We start from the raw sequence: 15,769 nt of genomic DNA, 5'->3' as shown, positions 1-15,769 counted from the left end.
TGACTGTGTAGATGGAAGTTTAAGCAGTTAGAAAGACTCTTTTGCAAAAGGTTTATTACAGAAACATTCTATAAACAACTTATGAAAAGCCAAGACAGAAATATTTTGTTGATCATAACCATGTGGATATTAGGCATATAATACAACGCCATCCTTCATCACATGATTTCTGAACCTTTTCAGTACAAACGCTGTATCAGTACACAGGACTCGGTGTGACAGCTACAGAAAATACAGTCATGACAATAAAACATTGTACACATGGCAAACTACACAGATACAGTGCATGTAAAGAAAGAAGATCCACCCACTCGTCACAACACAGTTAGAAGTACTATAGATATGGCAAGGAATGGCTGAAGACCGAAGTCAGAGATCCATCACAAGAGATGACCTTCAGATCTCCACATCACTCTCTTTATCATTATCATGGTCACCATCGTAAAACTCATTGGCAGCTTCAGGCCTGTGATGAAACAGAAGCAGCAGTTACCATCTCTTCTCTATCAGTGAAGACTTTTTAAATCTTAATGATAACAGAAATCACCCAAATGTCAAAAGTTGACACATCCTTGAATGTTTGGATTCGTTACAGTCACACAAGGTGACACGCACAGGTTTAAATGACGATTAAAGTTTCATTTGCACACCTATGGCTTTTTAAATAGCAATCAGTGTCTGTTTAAACAGTCGATGAGTTTGTCAGCTCTCAGCGGTGTGGTGGTTTCAGGGAGCACAAAATGACAATACTGGAACAAAAGTGAGCTGCCACAGAAAAGTGACGAGACCGAAACAGAGCTTTCTGGTCAGCATTAAGTGCTATATTAAGAGAGGGGTCAACGAGGCACAGTCACAGCTCCTAGTCACCTGGAGAAGTTGTCTTCTGACCCTCGCTCATCAGGATCGGCCTCGTCTGGTCGCTCATAGCTCAGCAAGTCTGAGGGAACGTCGTGGATCTGAACGCTTGGTGCGTGATTTAACATCTTCAGGTTCTCAAACACTGTCTGACGAATCTGCTCCAAATACTAGAAAACACAGGTCATGTGCTGGTTACTGCTGATCACACCTTAAGAAATATAACACACTACACTTACTTTCACTTTTCCACATATATAATAAGAAGTGTTATATTTTGATGATGTTTAAATTTGACACTTTTTAAAACTATAATTTGATTTATGAACCCTGTCCTAAAATATTCATATGCCCCATTGATGTAAAACACCTCAGATCAGAAAAAAAACAACAACATAGAAATGCTTAAATTTTGCACTTGTCATATTTCATATAAAAAAAATTTTTTGAGAATGTCTTAGTATTTGATTTGTGTCTTTGCTGACATGAAGAACACCTGATGATCATGTGATTTGAGGAGTTGCTGTATCTGAATCTCAAGCATTTCTAATTGATTTTTCATTATGCAGCACTTCTTGGTTTTACACTTTTCAAGATCCTCAACTTGTTATTTCCAGGTTTTAAAGAGGTGTGTGATTGTGTACAAGCTGACACAAATGAACTGTCAATGTAAAGAGAGTTGTACACACACACAAAAAAAACAAAAAAAAACAAATGTGAGTGAAATAATGCATACTTGTCTAGAATTTTGGTTTTCTATCCTTGTGCTGACATCTGGGTGAAGTGTGAAGTCTGGAGCAAAATATTCAAAGTATTCTGTGCAGAGGACAAATACAGTGATGAGGAGCAGTGCATTAGAGGACAACAATTCACACTAGCACTAGATAACACGTAACAGCAAAACACAGAGTGTCTTCTCATGTGACACAGATGCGGTCTTACCACTATAGGGCAGCTCATCACTAATGGACTCCTCAACCAGCAAAGATGTTTCATATGTCCTAAAAATCACACCAGAAAGAGTCAGAATCCTCAAACATTAGCAGCACTTACAGCTTAGACGTCTTAACATATATGACCTCCTAAATGAACACGACAGAGGAGAGATAATGAGGAGGAAGTAAGAGAAATCACAGGAGAATATGTAGATCCCATCGTTTGAACAGAACAGATGGAACGGTACACTGCAGTGCAAACTGATTTACTGATTATTATTAGTGATGCACCAACATTACAGACATTTTTTTAAGTTTTCAGTGATTCTCTTAATGTATTAATGACAATATCGTTCCTTATTGTGGTTGAAGATTTTTGTCATATCACCGTTTAAACAGGAAGCTGCTAGAAAGTGGTAAGTGATGACTTTGAAACGAGGTTATTATTATTAAAAATGTAAGTGTACTTGACAACAAACCAGAACAAAGCCTGTGTGTCAGTGACAGAACTGAACTGCTACTCATTTCACATCAAGACTTTGGTGAAAACAAACACTGTAGACCTCAACAACTCCTTCCTCTTCCTCTTCTGTAGTGAACAGAGCAGTGGAATGATAAACATACCAACATCGAGCAACGTTTCTCACAGTGTATCCTCCTCCACCCAGAACAAGCAGCGGGATTTTGAAGCTCTTCACAAACTCCACACAATCTCTACAAGTACAAGTGTTTAAACAAGATTATCAAACATTTCACAAAACGAAAAGATGACGTGTGTTAGATTAAGGAGTCTTTTTTTTACCCGTGTCCGCGTATGCTGAGATTGAAGCATCCTAATCGATCACAGCCCAGAGAATCAGCTCCACACTGCAGACAGAGCACAGAGATGAGCACCAGAGAGAGAGAGAGAGAGAGAGAGAGAGAGAGAGAGAGAGAGAGAGAGAGAGAGAGAGAGAGAGAGAGAGAGAGAGAGAGAGAGAAGAAAACTAAACAACACACTTTAAAGCTACACACAAAGAGAGAGAGAGAGAGAATTGAATTGAATTTTGAAAAAAACCTTTATTCACAATAATTCACACAACTATTACAACAGAAAGGAAAAAACTAAACAACACACTTTAAAGCTACACACCATAACAAATACAATCAAGCCTCCCAAAAGAGGGGGGGGGGGGCATTACAAAGAAAAAACTAACTCATCTTCAGAAACAACACACAATGCTCCATTACAACACCAAATCATCTCAAAAGTAGACAAGTCATCCATAGTTTTATAAAATTTAAAATCAATCACCACTCTTGATTTCACCAACATTAAAAAAACCTCGGTGATGCTTTGGCAAGGCTTTTGCTCTATTTTCCTTTTCCTACTGGTATATATTGCCAATTTTGCTTGCCCCAAAACAAAATTCAAAAATTGACAGGTATACCTCTTGTTCCGACTATATTTAAAACCCAGAATAAAAGTTTTTTCAGAAAAAATCTCTTTACAACAGTTAAACATTTCTTTTAATAACGTAAATAACAGTTGTAATCTAGAACATTGCATAAAAGCATGAAAAACTGTTTCCCTTTGAAAACAAAAGGGACATTCCGAACTAACTTCTGGATTTAAAACAGAAATAAAAGAGTTTACAGCAATGATACCATGAAGGATTCTCCACTGTAAATCCCCTGCCCTCTTTGATAATGGCGGCTTATACAGAGATCTCCACTCAGGTTTTACATTTTCATCTAGCCCAAAAAAAAGAGCGCCATGGTGTATCAACTTTTCTTTCAAAATATGTCTTATTAAAAGCCATAACACAAGCTCTGTACAACAAATTACCTTTAGTCGACAATAAATCCAACCACAAAGATTGCCAATTCTTTAAAACCAAACCTGTACATCCATCAAGATTAGGTAAAATCTCTAGACAGGGAAAAAGGTCCTGAGCATTGGGAGTGTATGTCCCAGAGTTGTAATCTTTTAACATTTGGTTCTCTTCATCTGTGAGAGCTGATCTCAGTTTAAACAAAAACAAGGAAACAAGACGAACAGATCTAATACCCAAATGTCGAGATGCCATCTCTGCGTTCTCCAAATTTGGGCCAGCCAAAATCAACATCTGTCCTAAAGTGACAGCCCTGGATTTTTGGAGAGCAGAACTTAGCCCATTTAAATTACAATTGTTCGTTATATCCAGACGTGCTCCAAATATCAAAGGTTCCTCTAACAGCCAATGAAGAGAGTATGAGCTTTCAGTCTTTTGAATCTGAAACAAACTCCACACCTTAAACAGGTTTTTATAAAAGTATGGCATCTTTGAAAAGTCCATTTTTAAAGGGTTCATCAAAAAGAGATGTTTATCCAACCCAAACCCCCCAAAGTTTTGCAATATGGCAGAGGCAGCAGCCCTCCAACTCACATCAGACGCACCATCAAAAAATCTCTGTAGAAACTGCAACCGAAAAGCAGCAGTTCTGCTTTGTAAATTCATGAGTCCTTGTCCTCCTCCTTCCTTGGGCAGATATAAAATACTCTGTTGTACCCAGTGTAATTTGTCCCAGAAAAAGTCCACAAGGACAGCTTGAATTTTTGCTAGAAGTTGCTTTGGAGGATCCACACAAGCCAACCTGTGCCACAGAGAGGAGGCAGCCAGATTGTTTACAACAAGAACACGTCCTCTATAAGACATATTTGGAATTAACCATTTCCATTTTTCCAGACGCCCCTTAATTTTTTCACACACCCCTTCCCAATTTTTCTGTTGAGTTACATCATCACCCAAAAACACACCTAAATATTTAATCCCTCTTTTACCCCAAACTAACCCATCAGGAAGATTTGGTTTGCCATCAACCCACTGACCAACCAACAGTGTCTCACATTTTGTCCAATTGACTTTAGCAGAGGATAACAACATAAAATCTCTAATTAATTTAAGTAAAGTTTGTACATCATTCTGCCCACTAATTAAAACCATCACATCATCAGCATAAGCTGACAAAACAATGTTATTTTTACAACTGGGTAAACATAAGCCACACACCTTTTGTCTTATTTGTTGTAACAATGGTTCAATGGCCAAAGAATATAGCATCCCAGAAAAGGAGCATCCTTGTCTTATACCCCCTTGAACCTGGAAAGGAGCACATAAGCCACCATTTATCTTCAGTACACTCTCAACTTTACTATAGAGTACTTTGACCTTGTCTATAAAATCTTGACTAAAACCAAAAGCTCTCAACGTCCCCCAAAGATAGGAATGTTCGACTCGGTCAAAGGCTTTTTCTTGATCCAAAGAAATCAAACCAACATCTAACTTTAACAACTTTGAAACTTCTAATACATCTCGAATCAGTGAAATGTTATCAAACATTGATCTACCACGAACACAATAGGTCTGGTCCGGATGGATGACCTCATCCAATACTCCAGCCAGTCTGTTAGCTAAGGCCTTGGAGAGCAGTTTGTAATCGCTGCACAGAAGTGAGACGGGGCACCATCTCAGTGAGATCTACTTTTTTGGGTATGAGGGTGATTATCGCTCTACGACAACTCAGCGGCATCATACCTTCAGACAAGCTGTCATTCAGTACCTGTAGTATATCCACTCCCAGCTCCTTCCAGAATGATTTATAAAAATCAACTGGGAGACCATCCACTCCTGGAGCCCTCCCAGACTCCATGCCTTGAAGGGCCTTATGCAGCTCTCCCAAGCTCAACGCACCTGAAAGGGCTGCATTACCCTCTTCAGACATCTGGGGTAAGGAAGTGAAAAAGGCATTTCCTTCATTATTCTCCGACTCAGACTCACTTCTGTATAGATCCTGATAAAAACCAACTGCTCTCCTTCGAATATCAACAGGTTCTACTAACAACCCACCTTTCTCAGAGCGCAAAGCTTGAATTAAACGTCTTTGCCCATTCTTTTTCTCAAGGCTAAAAAAAAATTTGGATGGCGCATCCATTTGGGCTATACTCTGAAATCTTGACCGGACCAGTGCCCCTTGTATTCTATACCCCAGCAGATCATCTAACCGAGCCTTTTTCCTTAACCCAATTTCTAAATATTGATTGTCTCCAGTGGATTCCGCTAACTGTTGGCATTCATTTATTTCAGTTTCTAAATTCTCCAAAGATCTTCTTATCTCTCTAGTAACATTGTGAGTGTACTGCTGACAGAACTGTCTAATTTGAACCTTGCCAAAGTCCCACCACTGTTGTACTGACTGAAATTTGTGCTTTGTGTTTCTGTATTCCTCCCAAAAAAAACTAAAAGAGCCCCTAAAAAACTTGTCACTCAACAGAGAAGTATTAAAATGCCAGTAAGCACTTCTAGGCTTGAGAGAACTTAACATGAAACAGCATTGCACCATTCCATGATCTGAGAAGCCTATAGGAATAATTGAACATTTATTAAAAATATTAAGATGATGCTTAAATCCATAAACTCTATCCAATCTAGCAAACGACATTACGTTATCTCTTGTATGAACCCATGTGTATTGTCTCTCAGTTCCATTTAATTGTCTCCAGATATCACATAGTTCATACTTCTTTATTATGTGGATGAGCCGTTTTTGGGAAGGCAAGTGAGGTTCAACGTGGTTTCTGTCTAACATATGTTCAGTACAATTAAAATCACCCCCCAAAAATAAATACTCTTCAGAAGAACAGGTTTGCAAGATAGAACATAATGTGTCTAAAAAAAACCATCCTCTCAACTGCAGCAGTTGGAGCATAAACAAATATAAACAAACACACTATTTTCAAAACAAGCTCTTACTTTTAAAAGTCTGCCTTTCATGATCTCCTCAACGACATATGAAATTGGACTAAAACTTTTTGCAAACAAAACAGCAACTCCAGCACTTATTGAAGTATGATGGCTCAGTATAGAAGTACCCTCAAACTCCCTCGCCCAATCAGCAGCATTTTTTACATCACTGTGTGTTTCTTGCAGTAAGATAACATCTAGGTTCTTCTGTTTCATCACTTCATTCAACATGGCTCTTTTCCTAATGTCTCTGGCACCGTTCACATTCAAGGTAGCCAGGCGTACTTCACTCATAACAGAAGCAAGCAAAAAAAAGAAAAAACAGCCTTTCAGCACACAAGAAGTCATAAAAAAGTGGTATCTCTTAAAAAACATCATCATGCAACTCCTTGTCTAAATTCCTTACAATCTTCTTCAAACGATACACTTCTCTATTAGTAAAACAACCTTCTGCCATTAGGCTTCTCGTTTTTTCAACAAACTGCTTGATGTCAGGGAAATATTCTTGAACACAAACACCTCTTTTGTTTTTTGTTGCCTTAAGAAACATCTTTATATCCTCATTATCATAGCTTCGACCAGAAAACACACTTTGAGAAAGCACTACACTGGAGTCAGACAACTCACTATCACTTTCAGTCTCCTGATCCTCACTAACTTGTACATCCATTTTTTTGCAAGCTTTTTCATCCTGCAATTGACCAGGTTTTTTTTTTCCTTTTTTTGGGCACTTTGAACATATTGTTATCCATCTCTGTGACAACACAATCCACCTCACATACACTCTGCAACAACGGCAAAGTCATATTTTCTGCACCATCATATGATTTTTTGCCTTCTGTGTTCCCAGAAAACTGTACCCCATTCACTTTTCCATCATTGCAAATAGTTGTTTCAACGCATGTCATACCTGAGTGCTCTAGATGCGTCGAGGTTGAACCAGCCTCAACGAAGCCAGCAGCATCCAGCCTCTCACCGTGGGAATCCTTACCCGTGACCGCCGACTCGGCCCGGCTCACCCCCGGCGCCTCGCAGTTCAACAAAACAGCCTCGGTTGCTTCACTCGTAACGGGAACGGAATTAACATTACTTTCTTTATTAGCTTCGGTTTCCTTTAATTTATCCGGACACTTTCGAAACATATGCCCTGATTTACCGCAACCGAAACACTTTGCTTTCGCGGTTGTAACAAATATCACGTAGTCAAATCCCTCAACTCGAAAATTAAGTGACAATTCTAACTCGGCATCATCTTTGACGACCATATATGCAAAACGCCTAAAAGAAACAACGTGTTTCAAAAGAGGGGATTCACTGCTGATCGCAATCTTTTTGATTGGGGATACCAGTTTTACCTGAGTTAATATTTCATCACTAAGAAAAGGGGGAACGTTGGATAAAGTAACTCTTTTAGATGGTAGTAAGAGGGGAAACACAGTAACAAACTCGTCGTTGATCACAATTCCATGCTCAACTAATTCGTTTGCTTTTTCAGTACTGTTGAGGAAAATCACCATGGCATTATTCATTCTAGAGGCAGATACAATACATTCATGCCCTACAACCACTCCGACAGCCATGCAACATTCCTCAACACCTGCAGCGGACGCCACTTTAACCGCATGGCGCCGCGTGAGTGAACCCAATACCTGCGCAAGAAGACAGATGACGAGGTACAGACTGAGCAGTCATACTCTGACTATAGAGACGGGCAGATATCCACAGCACTGGTTGCCCAGAGAGAGCCGTACCTGCCCTTACTGTAATCACAGAGACACACTTCCTCACCAGCTGCTCTAACTATGAAGAAATTAGAAATAAATTTTATCCCAAATTTGAAACACTTTACCCTGACTTCAAAATGTTGAACAAGAAAACACAACTTCAGTATTTATTAGGTGAAAAACAAGACTGTATCTTACTAGCAGCAAGATACATTGATGCCTGTCACAAAAAGAGGGAGGAGTCAACAAATCAGTGATGCGCCTACACACACACACACACACACACACACACACCACAAACACACAAACATACACCACAAACGCACACCACATTGAATTATAAATTGTTTGAAGAATTTTAAAATGTTATTTGTTCTACTTTTTAAATGTATATACATGCATGTATATAGATTCAATGTAAACACTATGCTTTGGCAATACATTGTAACAATTGTCATGCCAATAAAGCACATATTGAATTGAATTGAATTGAATTGAATTGAATTGAATTGAATTGTGTGTGTGTGTGAGAGAGAGAGAGAGAGAGAGAGAGAGAGAGAGAGAGAGACAGAGAGAGAGAGAGAGAGAGAGAGAGAGAGAGACAGAAAGAGACAGAGAGAGAGAGATCTCACCTGGAGAACGATACAGGTGGGCTGGTAGAAGTCCACCACCTGCTTGATGACCGGCTGAAACAGGTGTCTGTAGCCTAAGGACACGCACACAAACAATCCTCAATTTGATGAAAATGCAAAGCTTCATTCTACATTTGGAGCTCAAGTAAATGTATCTTGATTTAAGGATGTTTAGATATTTGTACTGGATAAATACACTCTTCAGCGTTTAATGTCATGAGTACTTCCTGCTCTGATTTAAGACTTTCATCATGTCTTGAATCAAGACTTTTTAAGACCAGCAGAAGCCCTGAATATGTTCAGAGAATAACAGCTACTAACATAACCTGATAATAACTTCATCAAAGTCTCTGTCCATTTGTCACAACAGTACAAGGATAACTATTATAATATCATGACTAGGCTCTGGAAGTTTAATTCTAAAGCCTCATATATGAATATTAGACAGTAGAGTAACTCACTCTGGTCATCTATCCCGTCTCGCAGCGGGACGTTCAGGCAGTAGTAGCGGCCGCTCTCAGCTCCCACCTCATACATATCACCTATATCAGCACACAACACCACTATCATTACCACGATTCAACAACAGCCTGTACGTCTGTGAAGATCAAGCTCCTTTCTTTTATAAATGTATTATGTATTATTAGTATGTACTAGTTCTAGTTTTTTGTTTGTTTTTCCAGACAGTAGGAACAACATACCAGTTCCTGGGAAAAAGTAGTTCCCGTATTTGTGGAAGGATACAGTCATGACTCTGTCTGTGAGATAAAACGCTTCCTGAACACCATCACCGTGATGAATATCAATGTCAATGTAGAGCACGCGCGGATGATACCTATCAGACACAAACAATACAGATATACGCTGTACCCAACGTGTCATGATAATTATATAACTATGGATGAGGGTCATATTAAAAGAATGTCATTTCTGCATCACCGAACAAAACTGCATATTTGGTGTGATGTCACTTCCTCTCCATCTCTCACTTACTTCAAAAGTTCAAGAATACTGATGACAATGTCATTCACGTAGCAAAACCCAGACGCCTGAAAGAAGAAAAAAAGGTCATGTAGAGGCTTTATATGAACATGAGTTGCTTGTTAAGTAGGTAATGGTAATGGATTATGATGTGTTTCTTCATCTTTGTATTGATCCGTGAAAATAAATGCTCACCTCAAACTTTTTTGCATGATGTAAACCTCCGGCCCAGTTTATGGCAATGTCACATATCTACGCAGTGAACAACTGAATTATCAAAACCGTCACAAACAATGCAGGAACTCTATACCAAGCATAACATTTTATATTTCATTTTTAGTTATCTTGTTTTCACAGTTTAAAACAGTCCTCATCTCACATTTCAGATACAACCCCAGATCAGAACAAGATGGATCTGTGACTGAATCTGTGATCTGTGAATGAGCTTTCACCTTTAATTAACTGAAAAAATGAAGAAAAGATTTCCAATATTTTCACTGACCAAATAAACAGCATTCTGTAAATATAAACAAACTCTGATTTTGATTGCTGCAACACAGAGGCACGTTTAACACTGCGTCACATCTACACAGAAACACACCGCACTCTCAACAAAACGGACGACTTTAGCATCTAATCATCTAATATTAAACCTGTTTATCATTATTAAAGTAAATAACGAGTGACTGATACAGTCTTAGATTATTTTGTTGTTTTCAGAATGGCTACAAACGTCACGCAAAATATTTAAACTCAGGTTAGACACTTTTAGGATTGAATAAAACACAAAATCAGTACTTGAGATTGTCAGGGTCATAGTTTGTATGTTGTGGTTCCAGGCTGGTTAGGACAAAAACTGTGATTAACCCCTCACTGTCACTCACATTTTTAAACATAGATTTGTAAAGTGCATGATCCAAACTTACATTTTTATAATTCATGAACGAAAACATTTTGTAACATGATATTGATGTACCATTTTCATGGTAATGCAGTGTCTGATTTTAAAAATGGGTTTCAAAGGATGAATTTTGAGATTTTAAGTTTTCAGTTGATATATAATTTCTGATTATTTCTAAAGTGTGACAGAGAAAAAGCCAACGAAAAAGACTTTTTTTTTTGACAAGGTCAGAACTCCTGTTACAATGTAGATTTTTGAGGGTGCACTCCTGTCATAAATTAAACTATTACTTTTCCTACATAATTTTTAACAGATAACATTGATAAAATATCTATTTAGGAGTCTTAGACCGTTCCAGTGATATATAGTTTGTCATGATTAGATTAGGATTTAATTGTAATATAGTGAAGTAAATGTAGGCGTCCCGTATACGAGGCGGTGACAGATAACAGGTTAAACGTGGAAAAGATCCCTTTTATCAACAACATCCATCAGATTCTTGATTCAGCTGCATTTTATAAAATGGGTTGATATCAAATGCATTATTTTCAGGAAGCTCATAATTGCATGGTTTTGTACAATGCACGTGAGAAGGCGTCATCCCCAGCATCCGACCTTGTGATTTAACTGAGTCGCTCCTTGCAAAGAGGCACCGGTGTACCTCGAACAGAACTCGAACAGACCTGGAAACACAGGACTGAGAACAAAAATACGACCAATTATTATTAGAAAGCCCTGATTTAATTACACATTTAAAAGCATAGTAATGGAATCTGCTGCTTACTTTCATTAACATTCATTAAAACTTCACTTGAAATCCCATGCTGATATTCTAACGCAGACCTAGACGACCGGAACGCTTCTGAGAAACAAGGGGAACTCACCAGTCGTCTCCTACGTTGAAGGCGTTGAGGCTCTTGGTGAAGCCCTGCATGTTGTTGGGACTGACCTTCTGTAGGAAGTCGATGTAGTCCTCCGAGTGGAAGCGGCACATGTCGTGCTGGGACGCCTTGTACGGCTTGAACACCTGCACAGAGAGCTCATGAGGTTCTGACGCCCGTGATGCACCGCCACACTAACAGACTGAGCATACCATCATCTTCTTGTACAGTCCATAATGCAGCACAAGACTGTGTGTGAGGGACAGCCGGTGAGGCTTCATGGGGTGTCCAGCTCCTGCAGCCAACAAAACACAAACTCATCTTCTGTCCCCAAATATCACACTCACAGCTAACACTCACAGGTGGTTGTCTATTACAGTTTATTCTACTGTAGCCAAATTCTGTGATAAAGATCATACAGGTATTAAATCTTACATGGGCTGCCTCCTTACACACAAAATATTAGAGCTCCTACTAGACACAAAAGGTTTAACCCCTTAACTGTCACCCCCTTTTTTTTTTAAAATAGGCATTAAAGTGCACTATCCAAACTTAAATTGTTGTATTTTATGAACACTTTGGAATATAGACCTAAGGTCTCTTTTTAAAGAAGAAAATTAGCAGATTTTGACAAAATTGGAATTTTTTCAAATAATTAAGTATCAAAAAGTTATAAAAGTTTAAATGTACTGTAAATAAAATGCGCTATTAATTTTATTTTATTTATTATAAATATTTTACATAACAGGTTTTACTTTTAAATTTGTTATAGAATTAAAGCCTTGTGTCTAAATAAGTTATGTTCCAAATTTTGAAGTTGATATGAAAAAAATTGAGGTTCCTGTGAGATTTTATTTAGGGCGTCATACCACAAACAGCCACTGGGAGCCATAAAAACTCCTTTGAATTCTGTTTAATGAATTTTTCCCTAGATTTCTCTGTCAATTTTACTTCTATACTCAAAATAACCACCAAATATGGAATCCTGAGACTCAGACCTTTCCAATGATATGTTTGTTGCCAAGATTATAAAAAGTTTTGATTCTACAAGACTGTAATGCATTTTGTAATATGACACTTGACTCCGCCCACTAAGGGGGAGGAGACCGCCATAAGATTTTAAAGTACCATTTCCATGGTAACGCGATGTCCGATTTCAAAATGGTTTTCACAGGATGAATCTTGGGCTTCTAAGCTTTCAAATGATATATAATTTATGATGATTACTAAAAGATTTTATAGAGAAAAGGACAACAACAAAAAAAGAGTGCCAAGCGTCCCACAGGTGGGACGGTGACAGTGAAGGGGTTAATGTGCTCAATATCGCTCATCTTAACATTAATATAAGACTTACATTGACAGAAGTCCTCCTCGGCGTAACAATAACCTCCTGAATTCGACTTTTTCCTCCAATAACAACTAAATTAACCCAAATAACATTTTTTTTTCTCTTGTTTACATCAGTCGTGTCTCACGTGTTAGCTGTTAACTGAAATGATAGTTTTGTGTCATATCAAGTGAAATGCAGAATAAAATCACGAGTTGTGTGTCCTGATGTCTCTAAACATGTAAACAGTGTTGATCCGGAGTGAAGTCACTGATTAGCCGCGGATGCTAACACACACGGCTCAGTCCTACCGTAGTGGAAGTTTCCCACATCCGGGTCGTAGAAATACGCCGTTCGGTTCGTCATTTCGTCGCGGTCTGGATACAAAGGGCTGTTTCTGACACAATAATGAGAGAAAGAGGTTTATATATATTTACTCCCTGCACCTCACTGTTGCCATCTTCATTACAGAACCGGAAGTACTCAGTCGCTCTTCTTCGTGGCTGCTGCTGCTGCTGCTGCGGAGTTTCACAGCGCCACCTGACCACTGCTGCAGCTCTTACAGGTTGTTTGGAGCATAAAAATAAATATTTATTATTAGTATTAAAAACACATTAATTGAATGACCTAGGACTGCCGAAGTGATCTCAATAAATTAAGCTTTGTTAAAAGTGTTTTGAAACGTTTTAAAATTTCATTTTGTGTATTGTTTATATTTTAAATAGGGCTGTCAAAGCAAATAAATATTTTAATTAATCACATCGTGCCAATTAATTAAAGATCATTTAAAGTCATTGTTGTGTTAAATTAGAAAAGCGCTGAATATATATTATAAAACAAGTAGGTTTAGAAATAAATATTTGATTCAACATACAAAAAGAAATTATGGCATTATTATTTGAATTTGGCAATATTAACATATGAAAATATTTTGAAAAAGAAAGATACGATACTCCAAATATAAAACTAAAAGCGCCAGTAGGTAACGGCGAATCGTTGTCTTAATGAGTGAATCATTCGTTCATTCAACCGATTCGTTCGAACAGCTGATTCATTCAGAAACGAAGCAAGCGATTCTCATTATGAATGGCACACTGAATCATTGGCTCAATCGATTCGTTCATAAGCGAATCACTGGCGTGTGTTTGATGATTAGAGACGCACAACAGTTCTGCTAGGACTTTATGGGTAATATTTAAGCTGGCGAAGCTGCACAAAAACAGACAATATTGTGTCTAAAATGGAAGAACATTAACTTACTGTTTACTGAACTCTTGTAAAAAAAAAAAAAAAAAAAAAAAAAAAAATTCAATATCGCATTTGCAATTGTGCAGATATTCGGATTTATTGGTATTAGATGATTTGTTAATTGCATTTAATAGATTGCACTTTAAATGAAACCTGTTTGTAGTTTTGGTTGCATTTACAGCGTTCTGAGCAGCAGCGTGTAGCTTTCTTCTGTGAAGCGACTGGTTCAGTTGATTCAAGGTTTTGAAAAGCTTTGCTTCTCCCATCACTTCCTGCAGCCGGACCCTAGATGTGCTGACATATAAACCTGCTTACATACAATCCTAATCAGTACGTCTCATGCTTCCAGTTGTCATAAAAACGAGAAGACGCAATCTTGTGTTGATTTAGTGGCATTTATTTGATAGTACTGGACCGGGCCAAGGCAGTCTGATATGACATATGCTGTAGAAAATGACCCGTGGGACCCAACAGTTGGTTTTTTGTTTCCACAGGCACTATGTGGCATGTGTGAGGAACAGAAGAGGTGGAAGCTGCCCTGCGTTTGTTCACAGTCTCATCTGATCCGTGTCCTCCTCCTCTGATGCAGAGGACTCTCTCTGGACGGTGGGCGTCTCTACACCAGACTCGCTGTGGTTCTCCAGCCCCAGGTCCCAGTCCTCATTCACTCTCTGAGGTAGACTGGCTAACAGCTCCTGACAACAGACAAACACACCGATCACCATCTGACTTCCTCCACTGCTTGTCTAAGAGTTTCATCCGTTCGTGTTTCCTCACCCGCTGTTTCTGTCTGTCTTTGTTTTTCACAGCGATCAGCAGGCTTCTGGTGAAGCTCTTCAGCTTCGAGAACTTCTGTTTCTGGCTCTGCAGCTCATTCTCAAGGAACTGCACTTCTTCATTCTGAGGAAGCAAATCACCCCATTTTAAAAAAAAAAAACTACATATTATATTAAGTCAGATTATATGTTGTGTAGTACTGTATGAAGTATAGTTCATGATTAAAGAGGCTAGAGACTGCGTGCACACAGCTTCATCTCTGATGTGCAGGCGAGTGTATATAGATGACGTTATGAAATCACTTAAAATATTATATTACCCCCACTGCTTCAAATGATTCAGATTTCAGATTTATTTCAGCATTGCATAGGCAGTCAGCAGTGCAGCTAACATGACCAATAAAATCCACATAAATAAAATTAAAATGAAAATAAATTTCAACAGTTCATCTTTTTTTATTTGTAAGAAATAACTTAATTAACCAAACCTCAATAACATAAAGGCAGATCCCTCGACCACAAATGATGTCACATGAGGTGCCACTTGAGTGATCAAGGATATTCCAATTTACAGATGTATTCCTTTGATTCTTTAGTCCTCATTGCCTTTCCTTTGTGTCACTGATGTCTGCTACCAAATTTGCATGGCTTGGAATGTAAAATACTAGGGATGAGCGAGTACAGCATTATCTGTATCTGTATCTGTACTCGGACTGGGCGGGGCCTAACCCAAAAGTGGGTGGGAT

The 15,769-nt window shown here is 38.4% G+C and overlaps 1 protein-coding gene and 1 long non-coding RNA gene across 2 annotated transcripts; both read right to left on the bottom strand.

Annotated features, from left to right (window-relative positions):
* Window positions 1-37: 37 nt before the first annotated feature.
* Window positions 38-13,516, bottom strand: LOC109083925 (histone deacetylase 3). Its single transcript, XM_042769769.1, has 15 exons — window positions 13,311-13,516; window positions 11,885-11,967; window positions 11,676-11,818; window positions 11,407-11,488; window positions 10,086-10,142; window positions 9,903-9,958; window positions 9,611-9,744; window positions 9,371-9,451; window positions 8,910-8,983; window positions 2,593-2,657; window positions 2,415-2,504; window positions 1,798-1,856; window positions 1,592-1,671; window positions 868-1,025; window positions 38-466 (listed from the first exon to the last, which is right to left on the bottom strand). The coding sequence occupies exons 1-15, from the start codon at window positions 13,363-13,365 to the stop codon at window positions 397-399; spliced, it is 1,287 nt and encodes a 428-aa protein (XP_042625703.1). The 5' UTR covers window positions 13,366-13,516; the 3' UTR covers window positions 38-396.
* Window positions 13,517-14,623: 1,107 nt separating this feature from the next.
* On the bottom strand, window positions 14,624-15,166 carry LOC109089515. The gene is made up of 2 exons (XR_006161603.1): window positions 15,025-15,166; window positions 14,624-14,942 (listed from the first exon to the last, which is right to left on the bottom strand). It is a non-coding gene; the product is annotated as an uncharacterized LOC109089515 (long non-coding RNA).
* Between the last annotated feature and the right edge of the window lie 603 nt (window positions 15,167-15,769).

This window comes from Cyprinus carpio, chromosome A14 (genome assembly GCF_018340385.1).
Source record: "Cyprinus carpio isolate SPL01 chromosome A14, ASM1834038v1, whole genome shotgun sequence".
Lineage (NCBI taxonomy): Eukaryota > Metazoa > Chordata > Actinopteri > Cypriniformes > Cyprinidae > Cyprinus > Cyprinus carpio.
Note: the sequence above shows the minus strand (reverse complement) of the source record. Positions and strands in the feature narration are given on the sequence as shown.

Bases quoted from the DNA above. Each gene is read 5' to 3' on its own strand.
- LOC109083925 (XM_042769769.1), bottom strand. From the start codon at position 13,365: ATGACGAACCGAACGGCGTATTTCTACGACCCGGATGTGGGAAACTTC. The intron at 11,489-11,675 runs GTGAGTTCCCCT...TTTTGTTCTCAG, and splicing joins TTCAACGTAGGAGACGACTG to TCCTGTGTTTCCAGGTCTGT. The intron at 1,026-1,591 runs GTATGCATTATT...TGTGTTTTCTAG, and splicing joins AAAACCAAAATTCTAGACAA to TATTTGGAGCAGATTCGTCA.